The sequence below is a fragment of the Arachis ipaensis genome, chromosome B8 (genome assembly GCF_059453495.1).
Source record: "Arachis ipaensis isolate K30076 ecotype BB chromosome B8, ASM5945349v1, whole genome shotgun sequence".
Lineage (NCBI taxonomy): Eukaryota > Viridiplantae > Streptophyta > Magnoliopsida > Fabales > Fabaceae > Arachis > Arachis ipaensis.
This window is the reverse complement of record NC_142443.1, coordinates 21,990,053-22,008,489: the sequence shown is the minus strand read 5'-3', so window position 1 is coordinate 22,008,489 and position 18,437 is coordinate 21,990,053. Positions and strand designations below refer to the sequence as shown.

Below are 18,437 nucleotides of genomic sequence, written 5' to 3'. Positions count from 1 at the left end.
AAGAGGGAATTGGGAGAAATTTCATCACTCCAGCTTGAGCTTTTTGTCGAACCAAGTGACAATCAACCTCTAAATGTTTGGTCCGTTCATGAAAAACCGGGTTAGCAGCGGGCTAAGGTGGAAGAGTGGTTTAATACGCCCCCGCAAGCTGGAGGATGAAAGATGTCAAGAACACTAAGCTTATTCAGATTAAGATGGAAGGGTTGAGGAGACAAAGGCTTGGTGAAGATGTCAGCTAGTTGCCCAGAAGAGGGAATTGGGAGAAATTTCATCACTCCAGCTTGAGCTTTTTGTCGAACCAAGTGACAATCAACCTTTAAATGTTTGGTCCGTTCATGAAAAACCGGGTTAGCAGCAATATGAAGAGCACTCTGATTATCACAATATAAAACTGGTGGGCGCATAGGAGAGATGCGTAAAAATTGTAACACATTTAATATCCATTGAAGTTCACAAGTTGTGTTGGCAAGTGCACGATATTCTGCTTCCGTGGAAGAGCGGACAACGGTGGTTTGTTTCTTGGTCTTCCAAGAGACTAAAGAACTGCCTAAGAAGAAACAATAACCTGTTAAAGATCACCGAGTGTCAGGACATCCGGCCCAATCAGAGTTACTGAAGCCGAGAAGCTGAATTTTTGATTCCCTTGGAAAGAAAAGTCCTTTGCCGGGACTAGTTTTCAGATATCGTAACACATGCTTGGCAGCTTGAAGATGAGATTCAGTAGGAGATGCCATGAATTGACTTAATTATTGAGTGGCATACATAATGTCCGGTCGAGTAGTGGTGAGATAGATAAGACGGCCAACCAAACGACGATATACAAAATGGTCGAATAGCAAGGGACTTTTGTCTTGATATAGTCTTGTGGTACTATCCATTGGAACAGAGGCAGGTTTAGCACCTAATAAACCAGAATCATCTAAAAGATCAAGACAATATTTTCTCTGAGATAAGCAAATTTCCTTCTCTGATTGAGCAACTTCAATACTCAAAAAATATTTTAATGGGCCCAAGTCTTTAATTCGGAAGTGTTGGTGTAAAATAGACTTAATGGCAGCAAGTTCAGAAATGGAATTACCAGTGAGAACAATGTCGTCAACATAGACTAAAAGGATAGAAATTTGATCACCAATGAATTTGACAAATAAACTATAATCAGATGAGGTCTGCTGATATCCATGAGATAGCAAAAGATGAGAAAGTTTGTCATACCACATACGACTAGATTGTCGTAAACCATACAGTGACTTTAGTAGCTTACAGCATTGATTCGGTTGAGGAGATATAAATCCGGGTGGCAGAGTCATATAAATATCCTCAGAAAGATCCCCATGTAAGAAAGCATTATTGACATTCAACTGATGTATAGGCCAATGCTTCATAGAGGCCAATGCCAAAACTAATCTGATAGTGGCAGGCTTGACAACAGGGGAGAAAGTTTCCAAGAAATCAACACCTTCAGTTTGAGTGAACCCTTTAGCCACAAGGCGTGCTTTATATCGATCAACTGAACCATCAGGCTTGCGTTTGATGTGATAGACCCATTTACAGCCAACTGGCTTAACCCCTGCAGGACAATCAACAAGACGCCAAGTTTTGTTCAGCTCAAGAGCATCCAACTCATCTTTCATAGCACTACGCCAATTAGAGTGTTGATTGACGTCCTTAAAAGACTTTGGCTCAACGTCAGAATGTAGAGATAAAAGAAACTTTTTATGTGAAGATGGAAGAGAAGAAAAAGACATGACTGAAGATAAAGGATACTTGCACTTTGAGGGAGATTGATTTGTAGAGATGAGAGAGGAATTACACAAGTAATCAGAGAGATATGCTGGAGGTCGGTGAGGCCGGTCGGAATGACGAGGATGGGGTTGCTCAGGTGGTGAAGAAGGTGACGGGGGATGAGAAGGTGATGGTGGACTGGTGTCTAGTGTTGAAAGTGATTCGATGGTCATGGGTTCAACTTGGTTAGGAAACGATAGTGGGGAAGAAGGAGAGGTTGTTAGAGAAAATAAAGAACTAGGTGGAGTTGGGTCAATGGGTATAGGTGAGGGTTCAACTAGAAGACTAACTGAATCTTGTTTTTGAGAAGGTGTGTTTGGCAATGTTGGGCTGAGTGTTTAGAATTGGACATTTTTTGTGACTAAGGGCAAGATCTTTTCATAAAAAATCATGTTTCTAGAAATCTCAATTCTTTTATCTTCTAAAACATAAACAATATACCCTTTAAAACCAGATTGAAAGCCAATAAATACAGCCTTTTTGGCTCTTGGATCAAATTTTGATCTATTTGCCATTTGGGTAGAAACAAAACATAAGCATCCAAAAACTTTAATGTCATGATAATTTGGTGGATGATTGAATAAAATCTCAAATGGTGTTTTAAAATTAATTGCGGATGATGGAACTCTATTAAGTAAATAAACAGCATGTCTAACAACATAAGACCAAAAAGATGATGGTAAATTAGATTGAAACATAAGAGCACGAGCTATATTCAAAATATGTTGATACTTGCGTTCTACCCTTCCATTTTGTTGAGGAGTTTCAACACAACTACGTTGATGAATAATGCCCTTTGAAGCATAAAAATCAGGTAAAATAAATTCTGGTCCATTATCGGAACGAATAGTTTTGACTTTGGAGTTGAATTGTGTTTCAATTAAAGTAATAAAATTTTTTATTTGATTCTGTACTTCTCCTTTTGATTTTAATAAAGTAACCCATGTAAAGCGGCTAAAATCATCAACAATAGTAAAAAAATATTTATGATTATGAATAGAATTTTGTCGAAACGGACCCCAAATATCAAAGTGTAATAAATAAAAACTTGCATTGGCTTTGTTAAAACTTTGAGAAAATGAAAGTTTCTTTTGTTTAGAAAGATGACAAATGTCACAAGCCTCATCATGATGCATAGAGATAAAAGAAAATTGTTTATGTAAATGATTAAGTCTTTGCCCAGAAAGGTGTCCTAAACGAAAATGCCATATATTGGAAGGTGTAATGGGTAGAGATTGGATGGAATTTATGGAGTGTGTAGTGGATGAATTTTTACCGAAATTAGGTTCAAAGACATATAATCCCTCTCTCATTCTGGCCAAATCAATTGTCCCCAAATTATTGCTCAGTAGAGTGCAAGAAGAAGATGAAAAAGTGAGTTCACATATGAGTGCTGAAGTAATTTTTGAAACAGAGATAATATTAAAGTTGAAATGAGTAAATAAAGAACATCATGAAGAACCAAGGATGGTGAAAATTGAACGATGCCTTTATAAGAAACAGTAGTTCGAGAACCCTTTGGTAAATGAACAATAATAGGAGAAATTTGTGTGTAAGAAATAAACCAAGACAAATTTGATGCAATGTGATCTGTGGCACCAGAATCAATGATCCAAGTATTCAAGAATGAATCTCGATTTGAAGAATTGTTAACAGTAGAAAAGGTATTGAAAGAACAAAGATAATGAGTAGTTGGACTTGGCAGAAGCTCAAGTTGGTTTGAAGGACGAGCTTCTTCATTGAAAGGAAGTGCCATGAAAGAAAAGTGTTGGGCTGACGAAAGGTCCAAAAGAGACTCCGGATGAAGTTGCTGGTGTGCCATTTCTCCTTGATCCATGGATGTCAGCAGAGCTCAAGAGGAGCTCTGATACCATAATAAAATTGTGAAAGAATAGGAAAATAAAAGAATTGTGAAAGAAAAAGATGAAGAAATTTTATTGATTGTTGATTGAATGAATTGTAAACTATGAAAGTAAAATTAAGTATATATAGAGTATTGGCCTATGAAAGATAAAAGTAGATAAAGATAAGATATAGAGATAAAGATAAAGATAACTATAAGATAAGATAAAGACTAAATTATCATTTAATTTGTGTATTCTGTTGGGCTGAATTTGTGGGCCGTGAGACGTCTTTATTGTTGTCATGGGCTAAGGTGGAAAAGTGGTTTAATATTAACCTCCCGGATGGGCCAGTAAGATTCAACGTCTTTCTGATTTGGAAACCTCTCTGAAGGTGGAGGCCTCTAAACGTTGTGTCGAGCAGAAGAGGCGGAGAAGTGGGCGAAAGCCGCCGAGGATTGGTGGATGCCTTAAAAAGAAGAATAGAGATATAATAAGGAATGCGAAAGAGGCATCTCTACTACCATCGTTGATCTCAACCCTGGGAAGAGGATGCCTAAGGGCCGAGCTTGTAATGAAACTGTATTTATGCCTAACGACGTTCCAAGCTCTAGAAACCATGGAACCATTGAGTCATTCTAGCTGATAAGCTCCTTTTCTATATACTTCACGAATATGGTAGGGACCTTTCCAATTTGCCGCTAACTTCCCTTCGCCGGGCTTTCGAGTCCCTATATTGTTTCGCTGCAGTACCAAATCCCCTTTTTTGAAGATTTGCTTCTTGATGACTCGGTTATACCTGAGTGCTAGCCACTGTTTGAGGGCTGTCTCCCTTAAATAAGCTAATTCTCGAACTTTGTCCAGCAAATATATCTCTGCTTCTCAGTCAATGGTCCCGATAAGGAATCTAGGACAGGGTTCTCTGATTTCCACGAGGATTACTGCCTTCGTGCCATAAGTTAGGCGGAAAGGAAATTCTCTAATTGCTGATTATGGGCTGGTGTGACACGACCAAAGAACTGAGCCGAGTTCATCTGTCCAGTCGTCCTTTTTATATTCCAACCTCTTCTTGATGCTTTTTAGGATCATTTTGTTGGTGGCTTCGACTTGGTCATTGGGATGGGGATGCTCGTCAGAGGAGAAACTTTGCTGAATCTCCAACCCTTCGAGAAAGCCGTGAAAATTTTCACCGGTAAAATGGGTCCCGTTGTCGGAGATAACGACTTCAGGGATGCCAAAGCGGTCAATTATCTGCCTCCAAAAGAATTTCCTGCATTGCATTGCCGTTATGGTGGCCACAGAATCGACCTTGGTTTACTTAGTGAAGTATTCAGTGGTTATTATAAGGTACTTGAGCTACCCAGGGGCTGTAGGAAAGGGGCCCATGAGGTCGATTCCCCATACTGCAAATGGTCAGGAAGCCGTGATGGGAGATAGTTTCTCTGCAAGGACTTTGTGAAAATTATCGTTCTCTTGGCTCTTGACACACGTCCTGACGAGCCGTATTGAGTCGTGGATTATCGTTGGCCACTAGTAATCTGCTCTTTTTATTTTTTGGGCCAAACCTTTTCCTCCTGGACTTCCCTCAATACGTAGTCCGTTTGATCAGGGCAAAGTCACATCAGAAGTAGTTGAGAGGTTCCTTTTCGATATAAAGTCCCCTGGACTATGATGTACTTGGCTGCTTTTCTCTTTATTCGTTTCTGTTCCACCAACTTATCGGGGAGTTCGCCTTCTTCTAAGTATCATCTGATCGGGGTTGTCCAGCCGGGGGTTTCCTGAATGTCTAGGACTAGAGCCACCGATGGCCATCTAATTGCCTCATGGATGAGGGAGTGGTTCCTCCTAAGGACTTTGTGCTAGCCAATTTCGATAGTAAGTCTGCCCTAGTGTTTCTTTTCCGGGGAATATGCTGGATTACCACACTGTCAAAACTTGCATACACAACTCCTTGGCCTTCTCCAGATATTTCTGGAGCAGAGGATCTCAGGCTTGATACATGCTGTTGATTTGCGATGTGATGACTTAGGAATCGCCTTGACCACAAAATCCTTTACCCACAGTTCTTTGGCTAGGGTGAGTCCCGCCATGACGGCCTCGTATTCTTGGTTCCATCGTATCTCATGTCTATTGGTTTGTCAAAATGCTTCGGGAGGCGAACCCAAAGGATCTTACAGGCAAAGGGGGTCGCGCCCATGACTATAGGCTCGTTCTATCGCCTCCTTTTTCCTGTTAGGGACCTCTCAAGTTCTTGGCCTCGGCGCTCGTGCCGTTCATTGTTAGGGGAATGTGAGCTGTTGTTATGAGAGTGACCCATGTTAGTTCTGCCTCGCCATCTTCCATTTTTCCGTTTTGGTGAGTCGAAGAGACGTCTTTCTTAGGGTTGTGTTCCCGAGTGTCCCTCAGCAGATAGTTGAGAACGATCTCTGGATGTGACTTCTCTTTCCAAGTTCTGCAGCCTGTGGCGTAGCTCTTGGATGGTTCAAGAATTATCGGTGCATGTCCCCCCGAAAGGGCGTGAACTAGTCTCCGGTTTGAGTTTGAGATATTACATGGCTGGTGACTTGGCATCACTGGACCACGCTTGGCACTCGGGCTCAGGTTGGTGCGAGATTCTCCAGGGGGTTATACTCGTCAAAGGTTTCCATTGGGTTCTAGTTGGCCACCAGCCTGAAAGCCATTGGCTTCTTTAATTAGAAGATCCCCACAGATGGCGACAATGTTCAGAACTAACCTTAAATAGTGGGATCCGTGACTTAGCAAGGTTGTCGGGCCTCGCGGTTTTCGGGACTTCGTACAAGCGGTGGGTGGTAAAACCTGCAAAGACACTCTAATGCCCAAGCCAGAGAGAATCTCCCAAGATTAAGGCTTAGGAATTTTGTGTGTCACACTGGAGGAATCCAAGACTCCCTTTTTATGGATCATTTCAAGATTGCGAGATCATCTTTATATGAGAAAATACAATTTTGTATCCGAACATGATTGATGGAATGATTTGTGGTGAACCGGAGGGTCCTCGAGGGGGACGAGTTGGCCCAAAGATCGGATCTTCGTTGAGCCTCTAAGGTTGAGAGGCTAGGTCCGTAACAAATATATTCCATTATCATATGGGTTGTTTGATAAGAATATAGTCCTTACAAAATTGTATAAATATAATCCGGCATCACTACAACAAGTATGGGCTTTAGCAACGCCAAATTTTGTAACGCCTTAAAACCATTCTCTTAGATAGTTTTAGACAACGGTTTTCTATAGTGTTATTGTTGAATTCAATTTTTCATTATTTTATAGCAACAAACTAAAACCGTTCTCTTTGACTATTTTAAAGAACGGTTTTATAACCGTTACCATGATTTGGTTTTAAGCAACGGTTTTTTATTGTTGTTTAAATAATTGTACAAAAAAACGCATAAAAATAAAACCATTCTATTAGATGGTCTTAGACAACGGTTTTTACAGTGTTGCTGTTGAAGTTCAATTTTTCATTACGTTATTCAACAAAATAAAACCGTTCTCTTTGACTATTTTAAAGAACGGTTTTATAACCATTACAATAATTTTTTATCAAACACTAATTTTCTAATATTATTTAAATAATTATACAAATTTAAATAATTTTCTCTAGAAATTTTAAATTTGTAGAACACTCAAAATTATTGTTATAAATATATTACAAATATTACTTATAGAAGAAATAAATTTAAAATAAATTTATAACAATTATATATTTTTGGTTTCATTCCCGCTCTAAAATTTAAGATAATATTTTTTTAACACTTCAAAAAAATTTCAACAACCTCTCTTCAAAACAAAACATAGAGACTTGTTAATTTTTCCTCCATCTACTAGCCCTAGTGCTCCATAACCCACACCACTCATCATTAGAGCAATCATTGAACAATGCCAAACTTGTAACAACCAAGTTTTTGAAAAATTAAATAATAATTTATTTATGATTTATTATATTTGTTGATAATTTTATTTTAAGAAAATTATTTCACTAAAAGTAGTTAAATAAAATTTTATGATACTTTAAATTTAAAAATAATTAAAAATTACATATAATTTTTATAATAGTTGGAGTTTAAATTAATTAGGATTTTTATATAATTTTTATTATAATTAAATTTTTGGAAAATGAAAATTATAATTTCGATCATTGAAAAATAAAAAAGAATTGTATAATTTAATTTAAGTAATTTCTATTATGAATAATTTATGATTTAATTCGAGTTCCTTATTTTTAGAAAATAATCTATTAAGAATGATTAAATTGATTTTATAAATACTTTAAGTTTAAATTAATTAATATTTTTGTATATTTTTATTGTAAGATTATTTATATAATTTGAAATTAAAATTTTGGTAATAAAAAATAATAAAGAGTTAAATAATTTAATTTAGATAATTAATCTGTTTATTTTATAATTTAAATTAAAAATAATTATTTAAACTCAACGATATATTAATAAATAATATTTTTAAATAATTTTAATAAAATACATTTAATTTTAAAAATGATTATTTTACCCTTTAATTTTATCAAAAAAATTATTTTATCCTTAAACCTTTACAAAATCCTAATTTTTAAATCAGAAACCTAATCCAACACTAATTACACTCGTGAATACAGAGAGGGGAAACGAAAGAAAGAAAGGGAAAGAGAGAAGTGGGGGCTCGGGGAAGAAGGAGAGGGAAGAAAGAAGGGGCGACACCGCCTAGGATCGCCACCATCGCTATCGCCGGGAGAGAGGGGAAGAGCTGCGTCCGAGACAGGGAGAACCAGAGGGAACGTCGTTGCCATCATCGTGCGTCACCATTGAGCACACAAACGAAAGGGAGACGCGAGCAGTGAGCGAGAGGAAGCTTCGTCCTCGTCGCCGTTCCTTCGCTGCTGTTGAAGCCAGCCTTGTCGTCGTCGCTGAAAGTGCACCGTCAATTAGGACAGGACAAAGAGGAATGCGAACGATCAGAGAAAGGGGAAGAAGAAGAACGCATCGTGGTGGGTGTTTTCCTTGCCGTCACCGTCGCAATTGTTGAAGCTCACCGTCGCCGCTGTGAGAGACGCTCCTTGCTGGCGCTGCTACTGGGGGTTTGGAGAGAATGGCCCCGTTCTGCCTCTGCCTCTGGGTTCTGCATGTTGCTGGAGTCCTCTGCCGCTGGGAACCAACACTGGAGCTGCCCAAGGTAAACTAACCCCTTCAGTAATTTTAGTTTGGTAAACAAATTCCTAAATGAACTACCAATCATTGCTTTTGCTGTTTAATATTCGAATCTTGTCTAAAGCAAAGGTTGTTACGTTATGCAGCTAGTGCTTTGCTCTTTACTGAAAAGGGTGTTGATCCATTTCTTGTTTCATGGAATCGGTAAGCACTGAAAAAAATTGTTTACTTGGGAATGCCTTGTTTGTTTGTATGGTCTTCAATTCTGAATGTAAATTTACAACATGCATACTTTGGTTTTGGGACATCTGTAAAATAACTCAGTAAATTTGTTAAGATTCTATAGAGTTCCTTTAAAAGAAAAGCTTGCAGTTTGAGGGACTATAGCTAACTCTTGCAAACCATGAAAGAGAAGGAGACTCAACAGATAAAAGAAGGAGACCAAAAACTTGCTGATGGTGGAACCATACTTATTGTGTTCATTAGACAGTGAACTAAAAGCTAATAGCATAGAACTCGCACAAATAATATCATTTTGGATGTGTTTTAAGCTAATCATGTTTAACTTTATTTATTTGAATCTAGTTTTACTAATGCAAGTAAAATTATTGGATAGATTCATAACAAACAATAATGAGTTCTATCTAGAAAAATAGAATTAAAGAAGAAAAAAACTATGAAATTGATATATAAGTTTTTTTTAGAGGACTGAATCAGGAATATATCTTGGCATTTTTGGATATTTATAGCATAATTCTTCCACATGGACCCCCTAGGACTAGAAAGACTTCGTTATGTAAAGCATTAGCTCAGAAATTATCGATTCGATTTAATTCAAGGTGCACTGACAACACTGTTAAAATTTTAATACAACATTTTCCAATGAGACAAGTAAATAAATGAACAAAAACTCACCAGTTTATTTTTGTACTCAGATTCCCATAGTGCCAGCTTATTGAAGTGAATGTACATTCTTTATTCAGTAAATGATTTTCTGAAAATGGCAAGCTGGTATGCATGTACAATTGTTATTAGAAGTACCAATACTTTGTAGTTGATGAATTTTCAATTTGTTATCACTTCAGAGGTTATTAATAGATGAACTGTTATTATGTTGTATTTTTATTGTTGCACTAAATGCACAATTGTGTTTTCTTGTTGTTTAGGTTGCAAAATTTTTTAAAAGATTCAAGAAATGGTAAAGAAGAAAGCAATCTAGTATTTGTTTTGATTGGTGACGCAGAACAAAATTTAACTTATTGCTATATGCTTGTCATGTATCCACTTTGGGTTAAGTGTGTGGTCATGCAGATGAAGTCGAAAGCCTTGCTGCGGCCAAGAAAGCTGCTATATCTGGTTCAGATCCTTCAGATTCTATTCGGGTATACCAATCTCTCTGGTCCTTCCTGCAGGAAAATACCCCTTTTCTTCCCCATTATTCCTTTTTTTTCCTATCTTTTTTTGAATAGTGTGTGAGAATGTTAAATATCATTTTAAAAAAATACAACCGAGAGATGTTGAATTTTCTTGGGTATTTGCGTAATGTGTTAGTAATCCTTAAATATGAATATTTCAAGTTGTAAATGCATTACTAACTCAGATTGACAAGTTAAAATCATCTCCAAATGTGATAATCCTAACCACATCCAACATAACTACTACTATTGATAAGCCTAAATCAAACTTCCATTCCTTCAATTATTAGCATTAGGCTTAGCATTATATTTAATTTGCTAATTTTTTTGTTCATAGGAAAATCATTATGAAGGAGAGAAGGAACTTAATCACACAAATTGTGAAGATCAAATACTAGAGAGTAAAAATCACCAATTTGTGAAGATGATGAAGAATATATTTGCTATTGTAATATATCAATCTGTTTTCTTTATGATTAGATATGGTTACGACTTAGACTCTTCTTATGTGATTTTAAAGTATCTTAGTTTATTTGACTTCTAAAATCTTTTTTATAAGTCACAAATATGTATGAATGTTATAGAATACTTTAAAAATCAAATTTGATGGTAAATATTCAATTAGTTTTCTTTAGTAATTTGATTCAAATAATTAAGGTTATTTATTGACACTAAATTAAAAAATAGTTGGAATATTAATTTTAATGCAACATGAGAAAATTATTGTAAATAAAAAAAATATATAACTATAAAAAACCGTTGTCAAAAGTCACAAAAGTAATGGTTTTAAAATCGTTGTCCAAAAATGACACCAATGGTAACGCTTTAAAATCGTTGTCTTAGACGACTATTAAATGGCGATGGTATTAAAACCGTTGCCAAAAAACGACACCAACGGTAACGCTTTAAAACCGTTGGCTTTGTGAATAATAAACTACAACAGTTTAAAACCGTTGCCTATTCAGTTATGGTTTTAAACCGTTGGATCATGAAAGAGAACAGTTTAAAACCGTTCCTTATCGAGTAACGGTTCGAAACCGTTGTTTAAAATTTTCTTTCAAAACCGTTGTCTATACCAGTAACTTTGGCAACGGTTTTTTTTGTTACCGTTGTCTTAGGTAAAAAACCGTTGCCTTTGAACATTGGCATCGGCCACATATACCACAGGTCAAAAAACGTTGCCAAAGTGTTGCCTAAAGTTTTGGGAACGGTTTTTCAATCTACGGCAACGGTTTTTGACTGTTACGAAAACCCTTATTTGTTGTAGTACATGTATCGCTCAACTCAAAAGTGGATACATTAAATGTGACCGAACGAAACATATTTCTCCTAAATTTTTTCACACACGAAGCATATTTACTCCAACGAATCCAGAAGCTGAAGCAGAAGCAGAAACAGAAGAAACACCAATGAAACAACAACAACAACAACAACAACAATGGATAATAGAATCAAAAGAACAACAACAAAAGAAACTAGAAGCAGAAGAACAACAACAATAATGAATAATAAAAATATTAAGAAGAAACATCAGAAAATCATCATCATCATCGTCAAGAACCCAGAAAAACAAGAACCCAGATGCAGCAGAAAATCATCATCATCATCATCAAGAACCCATAAAAACAAGAACCCAGATGCAGAACTCAAAATTTAGAACTCAGATTTCGCACACAACCACCACCACCACCTCTTCGATGACGACGAACACGAGGGCGCGAGCCAGACAAGGGCGCGGTGCTGCAAGGTCGAGGTGCGGCGAGACGAGGGCAACGACAACGACGACGGCGAGGGCGAAGAGGAAGAGCAGAAATGACGAATGACGAAGAGCAGGAGCGACGACAGCGAAGAGCAACAGCGATGGCCCTTCCCCTTCTCTCTTCCCTCTTCCCCCTTCCCTTCCCTTCCCTTCCCTTCCCTTCCCTTCTCCTCCCCCTTTTCTTCACCAAACCAAACACCCTCGTGATAATCTTTCCCCTTCTCCGTTTAACCCATTTTTTTAATTAGGGATATTTTCGGAATAAAAATAAAAAATTTGGTGAAAATAACGATTTTAAAACTACATTAAACATTAAGGACCATTTTATAGACAAAAAAAAGCCGAAACGAAAAAAAATTTCAGTCCCTTATCTTAGAGACCAAAATCATACTTAACCCTAATAATTACCTTCTTCAATTTATTGGGCACCATATATTTCCTTTTCAAACTCCTTAACATAGACTTCAAACACCAAATTTTGTGCCTTCAGTGTAATCCATATATTTCTTGCACTATTTCCCATTGATAGCAATTAATGAGCACTCTTGCAAAAATAATATACTCCATTTCGAGACATCATCCAGTAGCATGACCATATTTTTAAAATTTTCCCAATTTTATAGAACGCATTCTCAGACCACAACTGTATCGGTAGTGCCATCACCTCCACATTCCCGATCCCCAATGTGGTTTCAGCTCGTCAAACATTGAATTCAAAATAGGGCACTGCATTACCCTATCTCTAAATTCCTCATAATCAAAAGTAAGCAAACATTTATATAGTCCAATATCTCTACATTCGATTCTCTTGGGACCATCCCACTTCTCCATCTTTGCATCATCACAGTGAATTTGATTGGCTGAATATTAATTCTTAATATACTCATCATCAACTTGTGTCGTTGATGAAGTAGTCTCCACCACTTTTCTCTCAGTTTTTATATTGCATTGTTTTTCTTTATAACCCTAAATTTGGTAACACTTCAGCTAGGGTTACAAAAGGGTCATCAGAGACCACAATGGGTCATAATTTAAACATTGTCGCATCATTTAGCCATTTTAAACACGGTTCATCGTGTATATTATTTGTGTTGGCAGAAAATGTAGATTTTTTCTTTGTAGACACAAATCCTTTATAATTGGTGAGGTGCGTTACCAAGGAAGCGTTACCTTGCTAAGCTTCTAAAGGATTTGGATTTGGAAGATAGTGATTGGACATCATACAATCAAAAGTGTTGGCCATCATGGACCCACCCAAGAACTTCTTAAACATCTCCTTCCACTTCTTCAGGAAAATAATGTTGATTTGTGCATTGCTTGGAACACATAAGTAGCTAATTTGTTCTAATAATATAAATGTTTGTGTTGGCAATAACAATAATGCATGCATCAGATCAATTCAATATTTGACAAGTGGTGGTGGGTCCAAGGCATGGAGAGGAGATGTGAAAAGGATGATGAATCCGGAGGAGATGAAGTTTTACTACAATAGCCTAGGATTCATGTCAGTACAAATCCATCAAACTCAGATTCAAGTAGCTTTTTTCTATGATGTTTTTGGCAATGTCCTCCACAACACGAACAACTCCAAACTTAAACTACTACTATGTCATGTGATGAATTACTTCCCACTTGACACTTTCTCTTGTTTCAAACCAACTGTTCTAAGTGTTTAGAAGATTAGCCCTGTACAATAGAGTAAATAAATTAGTTACGTGTAGCGAAAATTTTTAATGTGACTTGTGCTTTACTATAAGGTGGAATATATTTTAGTTAAGGACATTGTCTATTGCTCTCTTGCATTGAATCTGTTAACAAATTGTTAACTATTTACAGTGATAAAAGGGGAATGAAATGAGGAGTCCCTACTCACTAGTCAGTCGTCACATTGAAATTAGATGAGGGTGACGTATGTGCAAAGATTCTAACAATCAAGTCGATACAAAAATGAGAGTTAGAAAATATATCTCAAAAAGTCATGTTTTAGAATTTACAGTTTTTGGTGACTAAAAATTTGAAAACAATTTATGTCTGATTCTATCCTATTTTGCGGGATATGATCCTGATTTGCGTGTGTGACCTTTAAATAGGTCGCTTACGCACATTCTAAACTAGCGTGGAAATTAGGTCGTAATACAAATAGTGTTGTTCACTGCTGCATCATTCTTTTAGTGATTTTTTATGTGTTAAGATTTGTTTCTTAATTATTGTTTTCTCCTTTCTTTTTTATTGAGTTAGGTTACAAATTTCACTTTATTTACTTGAATATATACAACTTTGCTAGGTAATAAGAAGTGTCTTAACTTCAGCCAACTCCTATTTGGACAAAAAAAATGCAAGGATTGTAGATGTTTCTTTTTTAATAATTGGATGTTTCATTCTATAAAGATTAGATTTTTTTAGGTTTAATTACTCTGTAATCTTTATAATTTTACCAAATTTTCAATTAAGTTTTTATATATATTTTTTAATTGAGTCTCGTACACTACTTTTAATTTTATAATTAAGTCATTTTTATATTAAAAACGTTAAAATTAACAGAATATTTTTTTCAAAATATATGCAGTCAAAGATCTAGTTAAATTTTTTTTATAAATACCTTCAATTTGCAAAAAAATATTCAGTTAATTTGAACATTTTTTATATTAAAAATGACCTAATTATAAAATTAAAGGCAGTATAAAAATTTAATTAAAAAAAAAATATAAAGATTCAACTAAAAATTTAATAAAACTATAAGGATTACCAAAGTAATTAAACTTTTGTTTATTTATTAAAATTTGGGAGTTAGAAATTTATTCTCAAATGGATGTAGATGGGGATGTAGATGTTTTTTTTTAGTAATTGAATATTCCATTATGTAAATATTGGATTTTTTTTTATTTGTTAGGATTTATGAGCTGAAGAAGGGGTTATAGAATATAGATATCTTTTTTTTGTAATTAGATATTTCTTTGTAATTGGATTTACATTCTAAATTCTAATACATTTTTTAATAAGAAACGAAAAACAACCACAATATACAAAAAAAAAAAAAAAATCAAATTATATAAAAAAATCTAAATTACATAAAAAAAATATTCAAATCACATCGAAAAAATTCAGATCACATTAAATTAATTATTTAGAGATTGTGAATGTTTCTTTTTTTGTAAAAGAATCATCACATTCTAAACTCAATATACTTCTTAGCTAAGAAATGAAAAAATATTCATAATATGCCAAAAAAATATTCAAATTATATAAAAAAAAATTTAAATTACATGAAAAAATATTCAAATTATATAAAAAAAAATCTAAATCACATTAAAAGAAGAAGCAAGAGGCTGAGGGCACGACGCGAGGAAGGATGCAAGTGCTGTGGCATGATGAAGGAGTGCAACGCAAGGACGGAGATAAGGCACGTGGACGACAACGGCATGATAGGGGATGGGAGGCAGATGTCAACAGTATAATGGACGAGAGGAGGAGTGGAAGAGAAAAAATAAAAGTGCATATAGTAATTGATTTATGGTTTGGTGTTGTGTGGGTATATAAAAAGTGCAAAACTTAATTTTGTAATTTCAAAATTAGATTTAGAGAGGAGTTGAATGAGTTGAGTTATAGGAGAGTTAGCCCTTACAATTTTCCATATGGATATAGGTATTTTATTCATGGAAAGATTTCAAGTGGTTTGAATGGACACCAAAATTTCTTTTATAACCTTTGAATGTACCAGTTTTGCTTTGATTGCAAATAAATTCTTAAACATTAATAACTGGTGGCAATATTTTAAGGGATTTATAATGAACATAGTGAGGCTAAGTACCTGCAGTATGGCTGTACTTAATTTAATGTACTATATATAAGTTTTAGTATTAATTTTAGTTTAAAAAAAATATTGGATTTCAAAAGATTCATCCTTGCACTGAGATTCTTTCCTATATACTTGAAACTCATTTTCATATTGGGAATTATTTTCATGTGCTGGAACACATTAAAATCCAAAAACTATCGGTTCTAATTTTCTAAATGCTTTATCCTTTCCATCGTTGGAATTCACCTAAATCCTAAACATTCTGTTTATGAAAAAACTCAGTATTCTTATATATATATATATAATATATGTATGTATCTGTGTGTGTTTTTTCACAAACATTTTCCTGGAAAGACAACAGCGTGAAGTATGGGTAAAAATATGGGTCCCTGTCTTTCTCCATTTTTTTATTTCTTGGTCTCTATTCATTGAATTGATTCATTATCCTTTTCTAATTATTATCTTTGTAATTATTGCCTTCCCCCCCCCCCCCTTTTTTTTTCCCCTATCAATGTATCATATCATATCATATATAAAATTGTATTTATATGCCTGTAATGTATCTTATTTTTGCAAATTTGTACCCGCTTGTACCTGTTTATTCCAAATGAATTAATCCCGAATCTATGCGTATGCCTATGAGCCTATCCCTATCCCCACATATGTCCATTTAGAAATGAAAATTAAGCAACCAAAGGCAATTGCTAGTGGCCCATTTTGATTAAAATGTTATTTTTCTTCCTTTATTGTTGTTATTATTGTTATATTATTAATGGAAAAGTATATGAACCAAGAGGTTATCAGCCAAAAACTAAATAAAATTACATTAATTTATATTAATAATTAATTTTTAATTTTTTAAATTTAAAATTTAAAAAATTTAAATTTGATTAAGTAAACGTAGTTAAAACCTATAAAAATCTTCCTCTTCTCTCTCACATTAACCTACCCACCTCCAACAATCACACACACAGACCTCTCTCTCACCGTCAGGCCCTCTCTGCCTCTCCACCGCGACCCACTCCTCTTCTATCACCGACATCTGGCTCGTCGGATTCGGCACCGTCGACAAAAACCACTTCCCTTTCGTGAACCAGATATGTTACCGGAGCCGCAAAAACTTATCTTCACTGAAATATGGTTGTCCATTTCATGGAGCACTTTGATCAGTGCCTACGATCTTCATGGATGTGGTGACCAAGCATTGCAACTTTTTCATGAAATGCAAGAGAGAGGAGTGAAGTCAGACGCAATTACCTTACTCGCCGTATTATCTGCTTGTAATCAACTAATCATGCCGATCTTGTAACCGAGGCGCAACTGGTATTCAAACAAGCGAGTACAGATTGTAAAATTCAATTAACCTTAGAGCACTATGCATGCCTAATTGATCTTCTTGGAAAGAAATATAAAAAAAACATTCATTTAATATGAAAAAAAAATCTAATACTTAACAAAAAAAAAATATCCAGTTATATTTTAACAAAAATAATTAAATATCTATAAAATTTAAAAAAAATATGAAAATCTTAAAGAAATAGAGATATTCACATTTGCAATACAAAAAAATTCGAAAAATATATAAAAAAATATCCATTTAATATGAAAAAAAAATATTCTGATACTTAGCAGAAGAAACATCCATATATATTAACTCGTAGAGATTTTAGATTCATCCAAAGGTATTTGGCTGGTTTTTGGCTAATACCCTCTTAATTCCTTAGCATTGTTGATTATTAATTTATTATCTATCACAATATATAAAGTCAATACAAAAGGTTGACTATGACTTTAGTGTCCAATTTTTTTGGACTATATTAACCTTATAACAAATCATTTCATAAAGCAAATTATAAGGACAAAATAATCATAAAATTTGTTTTGAAAAATCCAATAATTTTCCATTAAAATAAAAACCGTTTTGTTACTCCTATAATTATAATAACACATCTCCAAAAAAAATTGCAGACAGTCTGCAAATTGCTAATAAATCAAAAAATGGACGAAAATGAATATCAATATTTTCACATTCCTCACCATCTTCATGCTTTATTGTTTAATTTTATCTATAACAATATATAAAGTCAATACAAAAGGTTGACTATGACTTTAGTGTCCAATTTTTTTGGATTATATTAACCTTATAACAAACCATTTCATAAAACAAATTATAAGGACAAAATAACCATAAAATTTGTTTTGAAAAATCTAATAACTTCCCATTAAAATAAAAACCGTTTTGTTACTCCTATAACTATAATAACACATCTCCAAAAAAAAATGCAGACAGTCTGCAAATTACAAATAAATCAAAAAATAGACAAAAATGAATATCAATATTTTCACATTTCTCACCATCTTCATGATTTATTGTTTAATTTTATATTAGTTTGGTTTCTACTTTTTTGTATTTTTCTTGCTGTTGTTCTTCTATTTTCTTCAATACCCTCGCCTCAATCATCTTCCATTGCCTTCAGGTGCAAATTTTGGACGATTTTGCAGTAGTTACTACTTTTACTCGCATAACATCCACTTATATTTTTTTTCTTTAATTTACTTATCTAATCTATTTTCTCAGTAAAATTTCTCTGTCTTTTTAATTTATTCTAAACTTTTTACGTATAAAAATTAGCACTATGTCTGTTTTTTTATCAAATTAATGTAAAAAAAACAATTTTTTAT

The 18,437-nt window shown here is 34.5% G+C and overlaps 1 protein-coding gene and 1 pseudogene across 1 annotated transcript; both read left to right on the top strand.

The window, feature by feature from the left end:
- LOC148547422 (purple acid phosphatase 3-like) overlaps positions 1 to 13,635 on the top strand; it is a 36,365-nt pseudogene extending 22,730 nt beyond the window's left edge.
- On the top strand, positions 8,727 to 10,744 carry LOC148547423 (uncharacterized). The gene is made up of 4 exons (XM_088496629.1): positions 8,727 to 8,810; positions 8,932 to 8,989; positions 10,082 to 10,167; positions 10,538 to 10,744. The coding sequence occupies exons 1-4, from the start codon at positions 8,727 to 8,729 to the stop codon at positions 10,742 to 10,744; spliced, it is 435 nt and encodes a 144-aa protein (XP_088352755.1).
- Positions 13,636 to 18,437: the final 4,802 nt, after the last annotated feature.

Excerpts from the sequence above, each read along its gene's own strand:
- LOC148547423 (XM_088496629.1), top strand. The coding sequence starts at position 8,727 with ATGGCCCCGTTCTGCCTCTGCCTCTGGGTTCTGCATGTTGCTGGAGTC. Across the intron at positions 8,811-8,931 it reads CAACACTGGAGCTGCCCAAG|CTAGTGCTTTGCTCTTTACT; the intron begins GTAAACTAACCC and ends TACGTTATGCAG. Across the intron at positions 8,990-10,081 it reads TTTCTTGTTTCATGGAATCG|TGTGTGGTCATGCAGATGAA; the intron begins GTAAGCACTGAA and ends CTTTGGGTTAAG.